The 20332-nt window shown below is 42.2% G+C and overlaps 1 protein-coding gene across 4 annotated transcripts in view; it reads right to left on the minus strand.

The window, feature by feature from the left end:
• Positions 1 to 20332, minus strand: part of NELL1 (neural EGFL like 1) — a 945441-nt gene that overhangs the window by 685079 nt on the left and 240030 nt on the right. For all 4 annotated transcript variants that reach the window (XM_021085298.1, XM_021085297.1, XM_021085300.1 and 1 more), the window contains 2 exons: positions 19957 to 20030; positions 12486 to 12585 (listed from right to left, as the gene is read on the minus strand). In XM_021085298.1, coding sequence (XP_020940957.1) covers positions 12486 to 12585; positions 19957 to 20030 — 174 coding nt within the window. The remainder of the gene's footprint in view (positions 1 to 12485; positions 12586 to 19956; positions 20031 to 20332) is intronic.

Below are 20332 nucleotides of genomic sequence, written 5' to 3' on the forward strand. Positions count from 1 at the left end.
AGGACAATGAATGGCCTCCCTGGGAAAAGCCAACCTTAAGGACAAATCTACTTTGGTTGGGCCTGACCACTGTGCCAAAAACACGGTTTTTTGTGTGTCTTTTAATTAATGCAGGCCTTCTTTCATGCCATTATTTTTTTTCTCTTTAGGGTTGCCCCTGTGGCATATGGAATTTCCCAGACTAGTGGTCAAATCAGTGCTGCAGCTGCCAGCCTACACCACAACCACAGCTTGCTTGCCACAACACAGGATCCCCATGCCACTGAATAAGGCCAAGGATAGAACCCTCATCCTCAGTGACATTATGTTGGGTTCTTAACCCACTAAGCCACCATGGGAACTCCTCAGCAATATTTATTCAGTGACTCTTGCCTTTGTGCATTAGTGAATAAGCATCCACTCATAAATGGGACACCGACTCTGTGGACTGTAGCACTGTCCAAGCTCCAAGATGTTTGAGATTTTCCCTGACCACAAGGAAATTAGAAACTCTAAGCGGAGATGAGCCAAATACAGGGATAGTTAAGTAAGATATGAGCAGTCAAATTATCACAGTATCAGAGAAGAAATCCCTTCTAGATGATGTAAAACTTGACCTATGATTCATTACAGGTAGAAACTTGAAAAGGGGAAAGACGCAGATCCTAGTGGAAGAAGTGGGATTCCAGCCCTTGAGGAAGAAGGGTATGTATGGAAAACCTCAAATAACCGGACAGATATGTACTAATAACGATTAACATATACTGAGCACTTATTGTATGCTGGGCATTCAGTAAAGTGTTCCATCTGCATTATCCCATTTAATTCTATTAACAACCCTATGAAGCCAGAATTATGATCCCTGTCTTACCAATTCGGCAATAGAGGCTCTGAGAAGTCAGTGCCCTTGTGGAAGTACACAGAGCCTGGACACCGGTCTGACTGAGGCCAGGGTTCTCAATCAAAAAAGCAACAGAGCAACAAATGTTTTGTAAGCATTCTATAGTCCGAAGGATTAAAAAAAGATATCCTTTTTTTATGCATATAGATCCAAATGGACAAAATTTTAGATTCTTCTCTTCCCCAGAATATATATACTCTGCTGGGCAATTCCAAATATTCTTTAAAACCCCTAACTCTATCCACTCCAACTTCTTTAAGTCAGGTCTTCTTTACGTCTGACTCATTTCTTTCAACCAAGAGGTTCTCACACAAGGATAGTTGTATATACGGATGAATGGATAGATGGATGGATGGCATGCAGGTGGATGGGAAAAAGGACAGGCAGAAATATGCGTGGTTAAATGAATGAGTGAATTAATATGTGAATGAATCTACAGTGGCATTTAACCAACTCTAAGTCAAATGTGACTAATTTGATAGTCTCCATTTTTCTTTCTTTAAATGTTCTTATTGAGGTATAATTTACATACCATAAAATTCAAGTACAGTAAAGACAGAGTTTAATGATTTTTAGTAAATGTACACAGTTTTAGAACAATTTTGACACCCTAGCTGGCCATCCTCATTCTTCAAACCCCACCCCAGCATAGTTGCCTGCAAGTCACAAATCCTCAATTAGTTTGCCACATTTCAAAAGCCTAAAGGTTTTGTCTTTCTTATCTAATGTGTTTGAATAGCATGACATTTAAGATATAGATCCTTCCTCTTCCGGCTATTTGTCTTTTTCTCAAATCCTCCAGCTAACTCTTGGTACAGCTTTTTTTCTTCAGCAGCTGGTTATCAACACAGTCTGATGCAGGAGACTCTTCAATGTCACTCTCCTTCTTAAATCAATGACTTCCTTGTCCCCCCACCCCAGAATTAGAGGCTGTGACCAGATTATAGAATACATGTGCCTGCACTCATATGCCCACTCCACTATTTATGTCCTTATACTTGAATATATATATAGTTTTGTTTTAGTTTGGTTTGGTTTTTGGCTTTTTAGGGCCACACTTGTGGCATATGGAAGTTCCCAGGCTAGGGATCCAATCAGACCTATAGTGGCCGGCCTACACCACAGCCACAGAAATGCCAGATCCAAGCCATGTCTGCGACCTACACCACAGCTCACGGCAACACCGGATCCTTAACCTGCTGAGCAAGGGCAGAGATTAAACCTGCATCCTCCTGGACACTAATCAGGTGAGTTAACTGCTGAGCCACAACAGGAACTCCTTGAGTATTTTTAATAAGTGACTCTAGAGTCTCTCAAATTTAATTAGAAACACAAGTTACATCTTTTAACTAGTGCTGGCCCAAATACAGAAAACACTTTTTTTTATGAAACCTGCCATTTATTGACTTCATCCAACTGAAATTCCTACAACAACCCTAAAGATTACTATTTTCCTCATTTTACAGATTAGGAAAATGTGTCTGGGACTAAAATTATCCCCAGTAACATAGTTAGAAAGTAGCAGAGTTGCAGAATTATAATTTGACTCAAGTTCTTGCTGAGACCACTAAGAGGAGTTCCTGCTGTGGGACAGTGGGTTAAGAATTGTACTTCTGAGGCTCTGGTCACTGCAGAAGTGTGTGTTTGATACCTGATTGGTCCAGCCCAGTGGATTAAAAGATCCAGCATAATGTTAGCTGTGGCATAGATCACAGCTGCAGCTCAGATTTAATTCCTGTCCTGGGAACTTTCATATACTGCAGATATGGCCATAAGACCACTAAGAAAATTATCAGTCTATGATTTAAATACTTTGGGCACAGACAACTAACTACTAAAGATTATTCTCTGCAAATATTTGTGGATCTTGGAGTTCCCCTCGTGACTCAGTAGAAACGAATCTGACTAGTATCCATGAGGACGCAGGTTCAATCCTTGGCCTCGATAAGTAAATTAAGGATCTGGTGTTGTGGTAAGGTATGGTATAGGTGGCAGGCGCAACTTGGATCTGGCATTGCTGTGGCTATGGCGTAGGCTAGCACCTACAGCTCTGATTAGACCCCTAGCCTGGGAACTTCCATATGCCTCAAGTGTGGGCCTTAAAAAAAAAAAAAAAAAAATTGTGGCTCTCAACCCTTGTTATATTCTATAAAAAGTTTTAAATAGGCCCATTTAGGACCTGCAGGTTCTGCCAATCTGTTCTTAAGAAAAATTGAGTCCAGGCCAATGCTGTGCCCAAGCATTTCTGGCCTCCAGCTGAGAATATCCATCTTCCTCTAGAAGCAATGACAAAAGATCCCAACACCCTATAAAAGGACAGGAAATAACACTGACTGTCTAGTATATCCTACTTTACATATTTTATGTCATTACAGCTGGAGCCTACCTGACATTCCATTTGGATATCTTCACAGGCATCTCATGGCTCATCCAGCTGAAACCAAACTCTTGATCTTAATTCCAAAATCCACATGTTATGTTCTCCATATCCATCTGCAGCACCTTTATCCCCTTAAACCATCTTTTTTTTAAGGAGTCGTCTTTGTTCTCACTCCTCAAATACTGGCCCTTCCCAAGTTCTATTGATTTTATTTCATAAATATCTCTTGAATCTATCCTCCACAGCAATATGGAAAACCCATCCCCTTTCAAATTATAATCATCTCTCAAATGGCCAGCACTTATTGGTCTTCCTGATCCCTTCTCGCCTGTCACTTTCCCCAAAAAATGGATCCTTTTTTTAAAAAAAAAAAAAAAACATAAATTAGGAGTTCTCATTGTGGCTCAGCGTTAAAGAATCTGACTAATATCCATGAGGACCTGGATTTGATCCCTGGCCTCGCTCGGTGGTTTAAGGATCCGGCATTGCCATGAGCTGTGGTGTAGGTCACAGATGCAGCTTGGATCCCTCGTTGCTGTGGCTGTGGTGAAGTGGCTACAGTTCTGAATGGACCCCTAGCCTGGAAACCTCCATATGCCATGGGTGTGGCTCTAAAAAGACAAAAAAAAAAAATATATATATATATATGTATGTGTGTGTGTGTGTGTGTGTGTGTGTGTGTAAAGGTATATTTGTTTACATATATATAAAGGCATATTCGTATATATATATATAAAAGCATATTTATATATATATAAGCATATTTGTATATATATAAAGGCATATTTGTCTTTTAATATACATATATATATATAGTGTGTGTGTGTCTATATATATATGATATGTCACTCTCCCTCCTTAAAATTCTTCTAAGCGCTTCCCACTTAAGAAAAATAGAAAATCCTTAACTTTAGCTTGAGACCACAAACAAGGCAGCCCTCTCCATCCATCATTCCCCTCCCATTGTATCAGCCTTTCTTTTAATTCTCTAGGACTCCACTCTCTTTCCTGATTCAGGGTCTTTGCAAGCTTGTCCCACCAACTCAGAACATTATGCTACATCCCTGCCAGGAAAACATCTACTCAGTCATCAAATCCCAGCTTAAATATAACCGATTCAGGAAAGGCCTTCCTGTCCCTTGGATCTAACGTCTCCTTACTCTCTCTCACACCACCCTATTCCTCTGCTTCACAGTGGTCATCACCATCACTAATTACGTGTCAATTTCTGTGTTTATTCGTGAAATGCCTATCTCCACATCAGACGCTCACCACTTCAAGGGAAAGGACTCTACAAATTCGTTTCCCTTGCACGTAAGGCAACAGCCAGCACAGTATAAGTACTCAATAAATATTTATTGAGTTCATGACAATATCCTCCCAGTCTTCCAAAATTAGAATGAAGAGAATCTTTTAAAGATGAAGAAACTGAAACTCAAAAATGTTAACTACATTCCCTGTGGTTACACAGCTAGTCGGCGATGGGTGAAAGGGAGATATAAACCCAAATACGACTCTCCTACCCAGTGTCTCTCCATCACTCTCCACGACTTCCCAGCCATGATTTTAATCAACAAGGGACATTCAAGGCTTGCCAACCTTGGCCCGAAGAGACCAATACCCTATCAGTCATTAGCATTTTCCAGTCCGTGACATGCCTTGCATCTTTCCAAAGGAACAAACCTTGTGAATTTCTCCAGGACACAGTTCATTATTACTTGCTGCTTGAAGAAAACATCAAAAGAAAAATAATCCATGTGTGCTATGTTTTCCATATCCATCTGCAGCACCTTTATCCCCTTAAACCATCTTTTTTTTTTTTTTTAAGGAGTCGTCTTTGTTCTCACTCCTCAAATACTGGCTCTTCCCAAGTCCTATTGATCTTATTTCATAAATATCTCTTGAATCTATCCTCCATCTATCCAGGACACTATCCATGGATGAGATACTAAGATGAGTGAGACCTACCTAGAGCTTATTTATCGAGTGGTGAAAATGAGCAAATGCTCCAAGGGAGACACAGTCTGCTGACATGGGATTCCAGGTTTTACTCCCATCATCTCCTTGATTTCAGTTCCTGGCAGAGGTGCCATTCATTCATTTAACCAATATTTATCATGCCCTCACCATATGCCCAGGCATTGTGCTAGACAACAGGGATGTGACAAAGTGCCATAAACAGCATAAACATGCCCTTATTCATCTAACACTCTAGCAGGGATGGCTAGTGGAGTATTGGGTTACAACGAGATATTGTGACAGGGAAGAGCAAGGTGATTCTGGAATGCATCACAGAGAAGGGGCCTAACACAGGGTATCAAAGAGGAGATTTGAGTAATGAGTGAAGTTGGCTGGACCAAGTGTAGGAGTTCCAAACACAGGAGACAGCATGTGTCCATAACATGATGAAGGAAACTGAAAAAGAAACATACTTTCTTCTCTCATTAGGAACAATTTAAAATTTGGACTCCCCCTAGTGGCCCTATATCTAGAGTTCTATTGCCAGCCAAAGACCAAGAACACCTGTAAAAACTATTTGCTTTCTTTAAGTCCGTTGGCCTCTTCTGCGCATAACAAACCCTGCCCATCTTAATGAAGCCCCCACACGGCAGCTCTTCAGGTCCCACTCTGTATCCTTTACATTGACAGCAAAACTATCCACCTATTGTGCTTCTTCTCTAGCCTCCACAGTCAGTGATGGACTGACTTTCCAATTTACTACTTAACTTCTTCCACAGCAAGGAAAGACTAGGCTACAACTCCTGGGCAGGACTTAGTTTCTATAAAATAAAGGGTTGATTCTACACAGAGCATCACTGCTTGCCCTCCATCAACTTCTTCCTAACATATCCCCTCCAGGGGTTATCTTCGAAATGATGGACAATCTGAAAATGCACTCGAGATGCCTCTACCCTAACTCAAATTATAGAAATTCAAAACCTGTCACATCACTGCTGCTTGCACAACATTGAGTCACCTAAGGAGTTTATAAGGAATAAACTTAGTACCATATATTCTGGGTGCCTCACCTTGTTGGTCGGAAGACAGCTCCACCCATGGCCTCGCTCTACAGAAGGGATATGGCCCAAGGTTCCTTGGTGGGAACAGGATATCCTAATGCACTCCACAACACTCAAACATAGCACAGAAGTGTGGGCCCTGGAGGCATGAGGACATTCCTTTAGCTCCCGTGGACAGAGGGTTGTGACAGCAGGATGGGTCTGCTGGAGAAAGAGCTCTGGATTCTCACAGGTTCTATCTTCATTAGTTTTTTTCCCAACAACAGTCAACAATTAAGGGCCTTCCAGTCCAAGGCAGCCTGGCCTTAGTTTCAGGTTTTCTCTCTGGGGCAATATGCCTCCTTCCCAAGGTTCTCAGGCCAGATTCACTATGGCACTTTTAGGGACTCAGACTTCATGGGCTCCCTGAGAATGTATCTCCTCCAACTGTCCTCTGTTCCCAAACTCAACAGTTGAGCACATAGCCCCGTCATTCCAGGGAATACTGGAGCCCACAGCTGCAGAGATTTTGATCAGACTCCTTCTAACAATATGCAGAGGACCTGACCCATCTACCAACTGCCAGTTCCTCTATTTAGGCACTAGCTTACATGCTCATTAAGTGCCTCTTTTCCAAGTCTCTCTTCATCTCAAGTACACCAAGATCCTCTAAAACCCATTTCAATTACAAATTCACCTAAAATGACAATGCAGCCTCAAAAAAAAAAAAGAAAGAAAGAAAGAAAATCATGCAACACCAAGATTCCTTGGGAGGAGGATTTAATTGAAGGGCATAAAATCTTAAATAGTACAAATAATCTCAGCTAATTTCAGTCCAGGCCAGATGACAAGGCAAGTGAGCATGAATTAAAATTACAGATAAACACATTGGGAACAGATGTTGGAAAGAACTTTTTCTCCAACACTGAAAATCTTAAACATGTAGCAAAATGCTCCAAAGTCATTGGCAACATTGAAGATACAATTAGAGCCAATTATGAAGGGACGAAAACCCCCAGGAGTGTGTCAAGAATTCTGGGGCGGGCCAAATGATTGGTGTGTTTTCCTGGAGCGATCCTGAATTGGCTTTTTTTTTTTTTTTTTTTTTTCCTTTCCCGGTCTTTAACTGAAAGCACCAGCAATTCATGAACAACCTTATTCTACTGGGGCTATATCCACGCTTTTATTACTTCTTCCCAGGCAGAAACCTAGATGTCATTCTGGTACCTACTCCCCCTTTTCCCCCCTTGTGGCCTCACACTTAAATGGACAGGCTCCTGGTACAGCCATTACCTCAAGGTAATGATGAGGGTAAACAAATTTCATGCTGCTGGCACATACTGTCCTGAGGCATTAGAGAGAAACTGCAGCTGTGATCAAGGCTGTTTTGGGTGGTGACTGAAACCTTGGACCCCGGCAATTGGGAAGTGGCCTCCTTCCTGCCAACGTCCATCACCTTGATGCTTTCTTCGTGTGTCTTCCCTAACTGTCCTGCGATTCTGCCCCTAGAAAAAAAACCCTGGCAGCACCAGTAGCCCTCTGGATTTAATTATCCGTTCAGCTGATTACCTTCATTTTTCTCTAAAGGACAAAGAAATTAGTTACAGCATGTGTCATGACCCAAGATTTGAAATGGCAAGGTGCCCCAGCACCTAGTCTAGATTACCATATCTGCTGATACCGTGACTATCATAAGTCAATCAGAGCCTCCTCTTTTTTTTTTTTGGCCATGCCCACAGCATGCAGAAGTTCCTGGGCCAGGGATCGAACCTTCACCTTGGGAGTAACGTGGGAGTAACCTGAGCCACAGCAGTGACAATGCTTAACTGCTAGACTACCAGGGAAATCCAGAGCCTATTATTCTTAACTAGATGGTCTTCAGTTTAATTCCCACAAAGAGAAAAACCCAGTATAAAGCTACAGTCTGCACCTCTCTCCTTGACTAGAAGTGAGGGGGTGGGGGAGAGGTACCACCATATAAAAATAGGCATGACTTAGCAAAAAAAAAAAAAAAAAAAAAAAAATTAACTTGATAATCAAGCCAATAAGTTATGCCTTGAGGAAACAAGTTATCACTCTGCAAAGTGGGTCTTAACACACTTTTATAGGTGTTAGAGCCTGTCAGCTGGTATGAAGACAACTGCAAAGTCATTGATAGGATGATTCTATAAGGTAGGAGCCAATTTTCACTCCTCCCTACTCCCCTACATTTAAAGAACTGAATCATAGCATGGGATCATTGAAACAAGTGGGTTTTTTTTTGGTTTTGTTTTTTGTTTTTTGTTTTTTGTTTTAGTTGGAGAGCTTTATGGATATGATATGATCAGCCAATTGGGGTCAGAAAGCAAAAAAAAAAAAAAAAAAAACACTCCCTGTGCTTTCTCAAATTGCAGCCCAAAGCCAGTGGAAACAACCCTTGGAAAACTTCAAATCCCCAAGCAGGAATGAGAAAGATTTTGACTCAGGCTTCTGAGCGCTGGTACTGAGGGGTGATTTCCCTCAGACTAATGACCTGACAGCCCCAGTAAGACAGAGAGAGATGATAAATATGCTAATTGAAGGGCCTTCCATGCAGGCACTGAGAGATGCTGCAGCCACTTCTTTGTCTGTAATCAATACTATCAGGACGGCAGACACTGCACAACTGAAAACACACCACTGTTCTTATCCCTTTCAGGTCACTGGAGTCCCACCTCTCTGCTCACTTGCTGCCTGCCAATCAGCAGACAATTTCAGTCCACAAAGCAAATGGTACAGCTTTTCCATATGCAGGATAAAAATTACTTTACATAGAAATTGAGTGTTTCTCACCTTTTCATGACTTTCTGTTTTTGAGAAGGGAGAGGAGGAGCGGGGAGGAGAACGGATAATAGGCCTTAGAAGAGGCCCACCGGGCTTTCCTAGTCTTATCAACCTCCCTCCCTTTCTCTTGCAAGACTCCACACAGAAAATATGAACACAGAGAAAAAAGGTAAAAGACAAAGAGAAGTCAAGCGGGAAAATATTTCCCACAATGTTATGAGAGACTCTTGGGCAACTTCTAAGGATGCTCATGGGAAATACCTTGGAATTAAGAGATACAGCGTACCATTCATGGAGAGCAGAGGTTGAGACAATATACGTTTGAGCATATCTGGATGGATTTCTTGGTCATCATCCCATATTACATGTTTATGAACAAGAGAATACACCACTGTGCAAATAAAAGTCATTTTGATTTTCTGATTCTCCAACATGCAGAGCAAGCCCCAGTACAGGGACAAGGGGACAATGTTCTGGTCTCCTTTGTGTAATAGGTCAACAGGAAAGGAGGTAATGACAGTCAGTGGTGCTGAAAGGAGCTTTAGTTAAAAATAATGCCTTCTTCATTCCGGGGTCTGAATTCTGAGATGGGAGTAACAGGAGGAACCTAAGAAAATCTATATACCCAAATGTTTGTTTTTGTTTTCTCTTTTTAGGGCTGCACCCATGTCATATGTGAGTTCCCAGGCTAGAGGTCAAATCAGAGCTGCAGTGGCTGGCCTACCCCACAGCCACACCAATGCCAGATCCAAGTCGCATCTGCAAACCTGTAACACAGCTCACAGCAATGCCGGATCCTTAACCCACTGAGCGAGGCCAGGAATCGAAGCTGCGTCCTCATGATTACTAGTCAGATTTGTTTCCACTGAGCCACAGCAGGAACTCCCATCCAAAAGTTTTCATTCAACCCACTCTCCAGGAAAAAGGGTCTCCCCACTGGATCTTTTCTAAAGAGGTGCTCTGGTTCCCTTCAAAACATAAACTTGTCAAGGGACATACATAACTCCCTCACACAGACACACACACTTCCAAAGAAACTCTCAGCTGCCAAATAAAAGAGCTGGTAGTTTCCAGGATGAGACGAAAGCAGGTCAGAGGAAGAAGAAAATACTTGGTTTTATAGATTGGCTGAAGCTATGATCTCATCTATGAACTCCTATTCCTGCCTCCCACATCTCCCTCTAAGCTGAGTCAGGTTTGGTAAAAGCCACCTGGATTGCTAGCAATGGGAGCCCTAAATGAGTCAACTTTTCAGTGAGATGTCACATCTCTCAGCATCTTCATTGGTTTAAAAAAAAAAAAAAAAAAAAGTGTCTGCATTCCGGAGAAGTGCTAGCAGAAGCAATGGCACCTGGTCTATTGTTAACTGGGTCAAAGCAATGAAAATCCTCTTGAATTTCTGTGGGATAATCAATGACTCTGCTCTAATGAAACCATAAATCAGAAAGGCTTTACATAAACTGAGTCCCACTTGGCACCTCAACAAATAGCAAGTGATGGATTTTGCATTAAATTATAAGACCAACTTAACAACCCTATCAGTTACCAATAAATGCATCCCTCTGAAATGTCCAGTCAATCTTCAGTCTTTCTAAAGCACCCCAGCTGCAAATACACTTGTAGCCAGGAAAGCAGATATATCACAGAAGATCCTTGGATGGCATGTCACGAATTCTAACAGCCATTCATGGCTATCAGTGTCTTAAGTTTTCCTAGGAATTTTACCAAAACATAGCTCCCTTAGGAATAACCACAAAGAGAAATCTCAGCCAAAGGTGAAAACAGTCCATGATCAAATATACACATTTATATATCAGAAGGTACTAGAGGAGGGGTCAGGAAATTACAAGCCACCACCTGTTTCTCTAAATGGAATTTTATTGAAACACAGCCACTAATTTATTTATTTACAGATTGCCTCTGCACTTTTGCAATAGAACGGTAGGGCTGAGTAGTCGCAATGGAAACCTTCTGGCCCCCAAAAGCCTAGAATATTTTTTTTACTTTTGGCCCTTTATAGAAAGGAGCTGCCAATCCTTGTGCAAGAGAAAGGATAAAAAAAAAAGAAAATGTCAGCTAAACTGCTAGGCTCCTGTGTTTGTAACTCTAGAAGCTTCCCGGGTAAACCCAAAAAGGATCTAAAGCACTGGATATGTGACAATGGAGAAGAGACTTTGCGGTGAACAGAAGTTCAAAATAACAGCTATGAGTTTCACTTGATCTGTTTTGTAAGATTTTGAATAAATTTTAGATTCTCCTAATCCATTTAATTCTGCCTGGGTGAGAAGTTTCAGAGAGGAAGTGTTATCTGATAGGGAGGATGTGAAGAAATGAGAATAAATTTGGAAAACAGGAGGATTCCAGGAAGAGGAAGCAAAATAATTTCTGCCCAGGAATAAATTAGCAGCTAAGTGTTACTTACTTGAAGCTTTTTTTCCTTGCAAGAAGTAAAAAAGTTGTATATGAATCTATGAATAAGGGAGTTTCCTTGCAGCTCAGTGGGTTAAGAACACGACAGAGGGTCTATGAGGATGTGGGTTCAATCCCTGGCCTCACTCAGTGGGTTAAGGATCTGGTATTGCTGTGAGCTGTGTTGCAGGTTGCAGACATGGCTTAGATGTCATGTTGCTGTGGCTGTAGTGCAGGCCAGCAGCTGCAGCTCCGATTTGACCCCTAGCCTGGGAATTTCCATATGCCACAGGTGAAGCCCTAAAAAAGAAAGAAAAAAAAAATTTTTGAGTAAGGATTCACTCTCTGACATCCTCTGGCAGATTTGGGAAGTGGCCTATGAAAAGAATGTTTCCAAATCCTACCCATGAGAAAAAGCTAATAATAACTACAATGGTTATTATAATAACTATTATTGCAGAAACTATCATTATAATTATTATAGGAACCATCATTTATTGGATAGCACATGCTTAAGTGCTTATGCATGATCCCATTTGGTCTTTGCAGCCGTCCTATAAGTAGATAGGATTATCATCTTTTACAATTGTTAAGACTATAACAGAGGAGGGTAAATTAGGATGTACACATTTCTTTTTCTTTCTTTTTTTTTTTTTTTTTTTTTTTTGCTTTTTAGGGCCACACCCATGTCATGTGGAGGTTCCCAGGCTAGGGGTCCAATCGGAGCCACAGCTGCTGGCCTGCGCCACAGCAACACCAGATCTGAGCCACGTCTGTGACCTACACCACAGCTCACGGCAATGCTGGATCCTTAACCCCTGAGCGAGGCCAGGGATTGAAAACACAACCTCATGGTTCCTAGTCGGATGTGTTTCCACTGCACCATGACCGGAACTCCAATGTACACGTTTCTAAGTAGCAAAATTTCAGACGCATGTTATCATCAGCACACTATTCCTTAAACCTTTGTGTCCCCCACCCACCTCGCCCAAGCCCCATCACCAAGCCCTCTTACCTCGGCAGACACTGCAGCACTGATTCTCTGGGAGGATGTGATCCTTTTCTGAGCAGTTCAAAGGAGGGCACGCCTCGGTAATTTTCACTAAAACTCCACTCTGTAAGCCAAATAATCAGGAAACAAGAAAACATTCATATTTTTAGCTGATGATTCAAATGTGTAATGCTCATCATTAACAACCTGCCGTGAGAACAACCTACAATAATTAACCGTACTCCCAGGAATCCCACAATAATGACAAAGTCACACATTGAACTGATGAGACTCCTGGAAGAGAAGGCCAATTTCCCTTTCTGTCCCCAAAGAGTCTCCATTTCAACAAATGGTTTTTGACTGTCTTTTATGCAGCAGAATGTCACCGACAATGTGGAGCTGGTACATTTTTAACAACTGACTGTTGGAGGGGGGGAACCCTAATGTTATAGCATTTGCTGATTTCTGTGATGTAAACACCCCAACATTGTGAACTATCAACATGACATCACTAGCCGTGGAGTTGGGAAGTTATGTACAGTGAGCTCTCATGAGATTTTATGAGACCATTTCGGCACTGCACTGGATCACAAGCTCTGTGGACTCAAAGATAAATACGACATTTTTCCTTGCCCTCACAGTTTGGATGGAGGAAAGAGGGAAAAAAAAAAAAGATTCCTAAACTATAAACCATAATACCATACTGTAAATTCTAAAAAATGTGCTCTAAGGTCTGATAACATGTCATGAGAGAATAATTAATTTTGCCCAAGTTGGGAGAAGAGCCACATCTGAAGGAACCAAATAATGGAATAAGAAAAGGAAGAAGAGACTTCCCTGGCAGAGGAAACAGCCAAGAACCAAGGTATACAGGTATGGATGAACTGAAAGAGGCTCAGTTTGATGAGCATGATTTATTCCCTAGGAATAAATAAAATCACTTACAATAAAATTTTAAATATTCAGCAGCTGAATCCTCGAGACCTCACTTCACCAAAGGTTCTCTTTGTTGAAACCACTAGCATCTATATTTAGCTTCACTCTGAATTTTTTAAATTAGTTCATTAATTACAATTTAAAAAGGGGTTGAAAGTCCTTTATTTTATCTAAACTGTGTTTCTCGCCCATTCTTAACAGAATGGTTAAGGCAACCAAGAAGCAAGCTCAGGAAATGGAGTCTCAAGGGCAAAAGGTAACACTCAACAGAGTTAGGAGAATAGGATGGAGCTGGGCAGCCAGAAGGGATGGAGAAAATCTTGTCTCCATCTCCAAGAGAGGCTGTCATTCCAGTGGCCCCTGAGTTCCCTGATTTGGCAGGAACACCCATTATATCAGGCATATTCATTCTCAAATAAAAACATAAACTTTTTTTTTTTGGGGGGGGTCTTTTTAGGGCTGTACCCATGCATATGGAAGTTCCCAGGCTAGGGATCAAGTTGGAGCTATAGCCACTGGCCTACACCACAGCCACAGCTACTCAAGATCTAAGCCACATCTATGACCTATATCACAGCTCATGGCAACACCAGATCCTTAACCCACTGAGTGAAGCCAGGGATTGAACCTATGTCCTCATGGATACTAGTCATATTCGTTTCCACTGAGCCACAATGGGAACTCAATAAACATAACTTTAAGTATCAAATATAAACTTAATTTCCAGCTACTCATCATCTGGATTAATGGCACCATGGTTTCTTCTCCTTTCTCAGAAATCCCAGCCCAGGAAGTCCAGCCTCCAGCATTCCCGGTAGTGTCTCTTGTTCCCCTTTGCTCTTCATTTCTTGATCTTATCCCAAGGCCATCTAGAGCTCTTGCTTTTCTCTTGTCTTAAAATTGGCCCCAAGACTCTGAGAACTGATCTTGCTACTTACCCTTGGTTCCCCTTGTAGCTACATTCTGTTCTCACCCATCAATCCAGGCCATGCCAGGTGGCACTTGGCCTCAAGAGCTAGTACCAGCCTAAGGTCAATGTGCCTATCAGCTGTACCTTCATTTCAGCAAAAGGGAATCAACCAAATTATCACAAACCACTTGATGTTAATAACCTTACTATCATAGCAGCAGAGCTAAAAGCAATGCTTAAACACAATGCTTAATTTCTTACCATGGTTGCCTCTATTTCCATCCTTCGATATCTTATATTTGTTCATTATCTCCTGACTGCTTGCATAAACAAGAGTGGTAGACACTGTTGGATCCCTTTCATCAGTTCCATGTGCCCATCCCCCAGCTCCAAATGCCTTTCTGCTAATGGCTCACCGTCTACCCTCAGAAGGGTCCCTTTGGGTGCTGAAGCCACTATGCCCATGCAGGGAGCCAGTTACCTCCAAGTTCCACGTCCCCAAATACCAAGACCCAAAACCAGTGACTGACACACATGGAAGGCTCCTTACCTCCAGGGAAAATAATAGCTGTGGTACAATTTATACTCCAGAACCCCTGGGGGATCAGGGTACCTCTACCCTTCCACCTAAAACTGCACCCTTGCTGAGCTTCCTGTCCTCCCCTAGCCTGCATCCCCCACAACCTTCTGCTTCATCCTGGGAGCCCTACCCTAAAGAATCACTTGCACCAAAATCCTCAGCTCAGGGACTGCCTCTGGGAGAACCTAAACTAAGACAATAAAGTCCACTCTTGCTGTCAAAAAAAGTGACAGTTAAAAGACATGATTTCTAGGTGGTGAGATTCTGGAGTGATTTCCTTTTGCCTCCTTGTATTTCCTTCCTTCCTCTATATTCCAAATTTTATACTTTGAGTACATATTTGCTTTTAAAAAAAAAATAAAGAGCAATATTCAAAATGCTACAGAAGACATCTAAAAACAATCATGCATGAAAGTTTCTTTTTTAAATATAAAAAGCTGCTTTGATTGCCAATTAAATCAGTCCACAATTCCAATCAACCTTTAATGAATGAGATCATAATTCCAAATGTTCATATAGAGACAAACCCCTCAGCATGAATTTGAAAATAATAGCAGAGTTCCCGTCGTGGCACAGTGGTTAACAAATCCAACTAGGAACCATGAGGTTGCAGGTTTGGTCCCTGGCCTTACTCCGTGGGTTAAGGATTCGGTGTTGCCGTGAGCTGTGGTGTAGGTCGCAGACATGGCTCGGGTCCCGCGTTGCTGTGGCTCTGGCGTAGGCTGGGGGCTACAGCTCCAATTAGACCCCAAGCCTGGGAACCTCCATATGCCACGGGAGGGGCCCTAGAAAAGGCAAAAAGACAAACAAACAAAAAAAAAGAATAGGAACTGTGATTATGGTAATGTAAGTTTTCCCAAATCCACTTCGTCCAGCCACATATTTTGACACAAACCTGTTTTATTTTCAAAGCTTTACTAAGAAGTATCTGGTGATTTTTTTATGATTTTTATTTTTTCCATTATAGTTGGTTTACAGTGCTGTGTCTATTTCTACTGCACAACATAGTAACCCAGTCACACAGAGATATACATTCTTTTTCTCACATTATCCTCCATCATACTCCATCGCAAGTGACTAGATGTAGTTCGTTCTGCTATACAGCAGGATCTCGTTGCTTATCCACTCCAAATGCAATTGTTTGCATCTATTAACCCCAAACTCCCAGCCCATCCCACTCCCTCCCCTTCCCCCTTGGCAAACACAAGTCTATTCTCCAAGGCCATGAGTTTGTTTCTTTTCTGTAGATAGGTCCATTTGTGCCATATTAGACCCCAGGTATAAGTGATATCATATAATCGTCCTGATCATGGCATGTTATTTTACAACCTTTGGAACTCTGCATCGGTGGAAAAATATAACTGTGGCTTAGAGTGACTATCACCATGTCACTAGTCAAACATAAACACTCTCAAATTCTTATCACAACGCTTCAACCTGAACTTCTAGTAACATAAAAACAGCATCTTTAAGGAATTTAAAAAAAAAAAAAATGTTAGCCCCAAACAACTGTTGCTGGGCAGGAATAATTGGACAAAACTGACCAAGACTGCTAGGAGAGTTTGTTCATCTTGACTTTTAAAGGATGATAGGTTAACTTCTAGAAACACTTGGTAAAAACTTTTGAAACAAGAATTTGCTTCTTTTCTAAATGGTGTTGCTGAAGCTTTAAAATGATCCCAGGAGAATGCAACGCATGGATTGCCAGGCGGTCTTTTGTCAACTAGGGATCTGCATTTGAACCATAGAACACAAGAAATTATTTGAGTAATTATTTCCTCAATCCTCCCAAGGACAGCACTTACACAGTACCATTTTAGATGTCTAAGAGAGAAGGTAATTCATCACATATAACAGGTACCTTGGAGCATTAAGGCTTAAATCTTGAGAAAGGTTGCCTGAGAAAGAGACCTGAGGCCCCTCTTATCCTACACCCATCACCCTCTCTCCCTGCTGACAACATCCATTAAATGTGTCCCAAAGCTCTTCTCTGGCCTTTTATAAATGCGACCCTTTATCAAGGGAATCAATGAGCCATAGCCTGACCAATCCAGTATTTTCAGATAGACTGAAATATGATCATTCAATCCTCAATCTACCCTTCTACAATCGAAAAATGAAAAATATTTCCAAAATAAATCTAGCACCATCAGAACTGGCAGTAGAGAAGGTAAGCAAGGAGCCTATAGATTCAGACCACACAGGTTCAGATCTCAGCTAGTTCCTTTACTTAGCTAGGTGACTCTGATCTTCTGCGCCTAAATTTCCTCATCTGTAAAATGGAGATGATAATAATGCTACCTACCTCACAGAGTTATCAGGAGATTTATAGTAGACAATATTTAAAATGTTATAATAGCATCTTGAAAATACTAAGTGCTCAAGAAATGTTTTGTTTGTTTGTTTTGCTTTTTTTGCTTTTTTTTAGGGCCACATCCACAGCACACAGAGGTTCCCAGGTTCCCAGGCTAGGGGTCAAATCGGAGCCACAGCTGCCAGCCTATGCCACAGTCACAGCCACATCAGATCCGAGATGCATCTGTGACCTACACAACAGCTCACAGAAACGCCAGATCCTTAACCCACTGAGCGAAGTCAGGGATCAAACCCGCAACGTCATGGTTCCTAGTCAGATTCGTTTCCATTGTGCCATGATGGGAACTCCAAGAAATGTTAAGTATTATTGCCAGTGACCTTTCTCTCTGTACACAAAGAAATCATTTGGTAAATAACTATAGAAAGACAATAAATGAAGAAAGCAATGATTTTTTAAAAGAGTCTGAAATCATTCACATATGTACACATGAACACACATGCGCACACCACCTATGTGAAGAGAATAATCCATCTGCCTCAACTTCTTCCTAAGTTGTAAAAACATAAAGCAAACAACAACAAAAGATAAACCAAAGCACCTGCAATGTGCCAATAACAATGTTAAGTGCATTTCCAACAAGCTGGCATTTAAATCCATGCCCATATCTTCCAGAAGTCTCAGCTCGGGTTTACCCTGATCCTCGCAGATAACAGAGATCAAGTCACAATCGTGGCCCTTGCCAGGGTCACCCCTACTTCTGTCCAATGTATGAAGGGAGGGGATGGCTAGCTGTGAGTGAGAGATACAGAACAGATACTGGGATCAGCGGCAGAGCAGGCAAAACTGCCTTTAGTCATCCCAACTTCCCTGGAGGTGAAAAAAAAACAGTAATGGTTTTAGAATCCCAATCATCTCCCCTCCCCTCAAAGTGAAACAGCCTACAGAGCACACAACGTCTGTCATCTATTGAGGGAGGGCCTGCAGATTCATGTGGAATGATAAGAAGAGCTCACATGGGTTGAAGGCTTACTTTGCACCAACCAAGTTCTTCACCTGCTTTAGCTCCTTTAATCTACCCAACGTCCCTATGTGTGCCTGCCCCATATTAGGGACCACTCCCCCCACTCCCAGATCTGGTGGCTTCCCTTGCTGATGGAGAGACCATAGAGCCCTGACAGTCACACCATCCCTCCCTCTGCCATAGGCTAAGGAGCCCACACATGGCACCCACTGATGCAGAAGGACCACCATACCTGCATACCCACCAGACTGTCCAGACATGTGCCCCCTTTTGACATTCCCAGTGGCAGCCAAGAGAGAGCCAATTGGAAATAGCATAGGGAAGTTCAAGGGAGCTAACCCCTGAAATAGATGCTGACCAATGAAGAGAGAAGAGATAGGAAAGAGCTTCCTCCCCCATAGCTCTCCAGAAGGACCTGGATTCAAGCTCCTTAAGAGCATCTGTGGGCCTCTAACTGCCTTGTTCTCCTCGAGCTTTCAAGTACATTCCCTTCTTTTTGCCAGGGATGTGACAAAAAGCAAATGAAGTGCTGTAAGTACAAGTACTTGGAAAGATGGTCTGAGACACAGTGGTTCCAGTCAGCCTCCCTGGTGATGCCCCACAAAACCTGCCATGCTTCTCTGTGGAGCTGTGGCTGTGCTATGAGGTACCACATTGTATTTGCTCTCCCTCCTCTCCTTCCTCCCCTCAGTCTCTCACTCTTGTGTTCTAGTGTGGCACCTGCCCTAAATAACTGCCTGGCTAGTTCTCACACTTCATCCCATACTTTGTTCAAATACTACCTCCTGAGAGAGCTCTTCCCAGATGTGCCCCCCACCCCCCGGTCCCTACCTCAAAGCTGTCTATCCCTTCCACCTGCTATTTTCGTAAAATGTGGTATCAAGTTCATCCTTGGGTGATGCAGGGGTTAAGGGCACTGACCCTCCACACTGTCTAAAATCCACACTTAATTTCCAGGCAACCCTCTGTATCTGTGGTTCCTCTGTATCCACAACTGTGCATCCAGGGATTCAATCAACTGCAGAAAGCATAGCTCTGCAGTATTTACTCCTGGGAAAGATCCATGTATAAGAGGACCTGCACAGTTTGATCCTGGATTGTCCCAAGGACAGCTGTATCTTCACTTGTTTATATCTTACTGCCTGACTTCCCAGCAGACTGCAAGTTCTATACAGACAGAGACTTGGTTTTGTTCACTGTTGCATGTCCAGGATCTAGTGCAATGCTGCTAAGCAGCAGCTGCTCAATGTATATTTGTTAAATGAGTACTGAATGAGATCTATGGTTCTATACATCTTATTTCAAGAAATACATGGGAAGAGGCAGGCAGGAGACAGAGGCAACTTCAAACCTTCTATCAGACACTTGGGGACAGAGATGGCACCATGCACAGCTCACATTACAGCCTAATTGCCCAACACCCAATCAGAACCTTTCCCCAGGGCCACCTGACAGCCTCCATGACCCGAAGTATCTGCTATCTCCCTTCCCCTTCTCACTTACCTCCTTTAAGACCCTTTCCCAAGGCTACTTGATCTGGAGCTGATCACAAGCCAACTACACAATGACAGTGGCTGGGAACTCCCCATCCTGGACTCCAGCTCAGCAGAGGGTCCTTCTCCTCAGAGATCCACTCAGGCCAATATGTTTCATATTTTAGAACCCTGCCTAAAAGCCCCCTATCCCCCATCCCTCCCCAAAAGTAATGGGCATCATATGATTGAAACTTACTCGGCACTCCCGACAGCTCTTGGTTAAAATCCGCTGGCCTTCTGCAAGGACTTTGCCTCCATAGATACATTTTGCTATAATAGAACAGAAACACGGGTCAGACGGTCATGCTACAAACAAAATGCCACAGAGGTGCCATCCAACTCCAGTAGATTCCTCAGAATGTAGATGCTCTGATTCTAAGCAATTCAAATCTCTTTGCATGTCTAGAGTAAGACATGGAATTAGAATCCCCTATCGGGCTGTCTTCTTTTTATTTTCATTTTTTAAAGTTTTCCTGAAGTAGAGTCAATTTACGAGGTTGTGATAATTTCTGCTGTACAGAAAAGTGATTCAGTTATACACGTACACACATCTATTCTCTTTCAGATTCTTT

The sequence above is a fragment of the Sus scrofa genome, chromosome 2 (assembly GCF_000003025.6).
Source record: "Sus scrofa isolate TJ Tabasco breed Duroc chromosome 2, Sscrofa11.1, whole genome shotgun sequence".
Lineage (NCBI taxonomy): Eukaryota > Metazoa > Chordata > Mammalia > Artiodactyla > Suidae > Sus > Sus scrofa.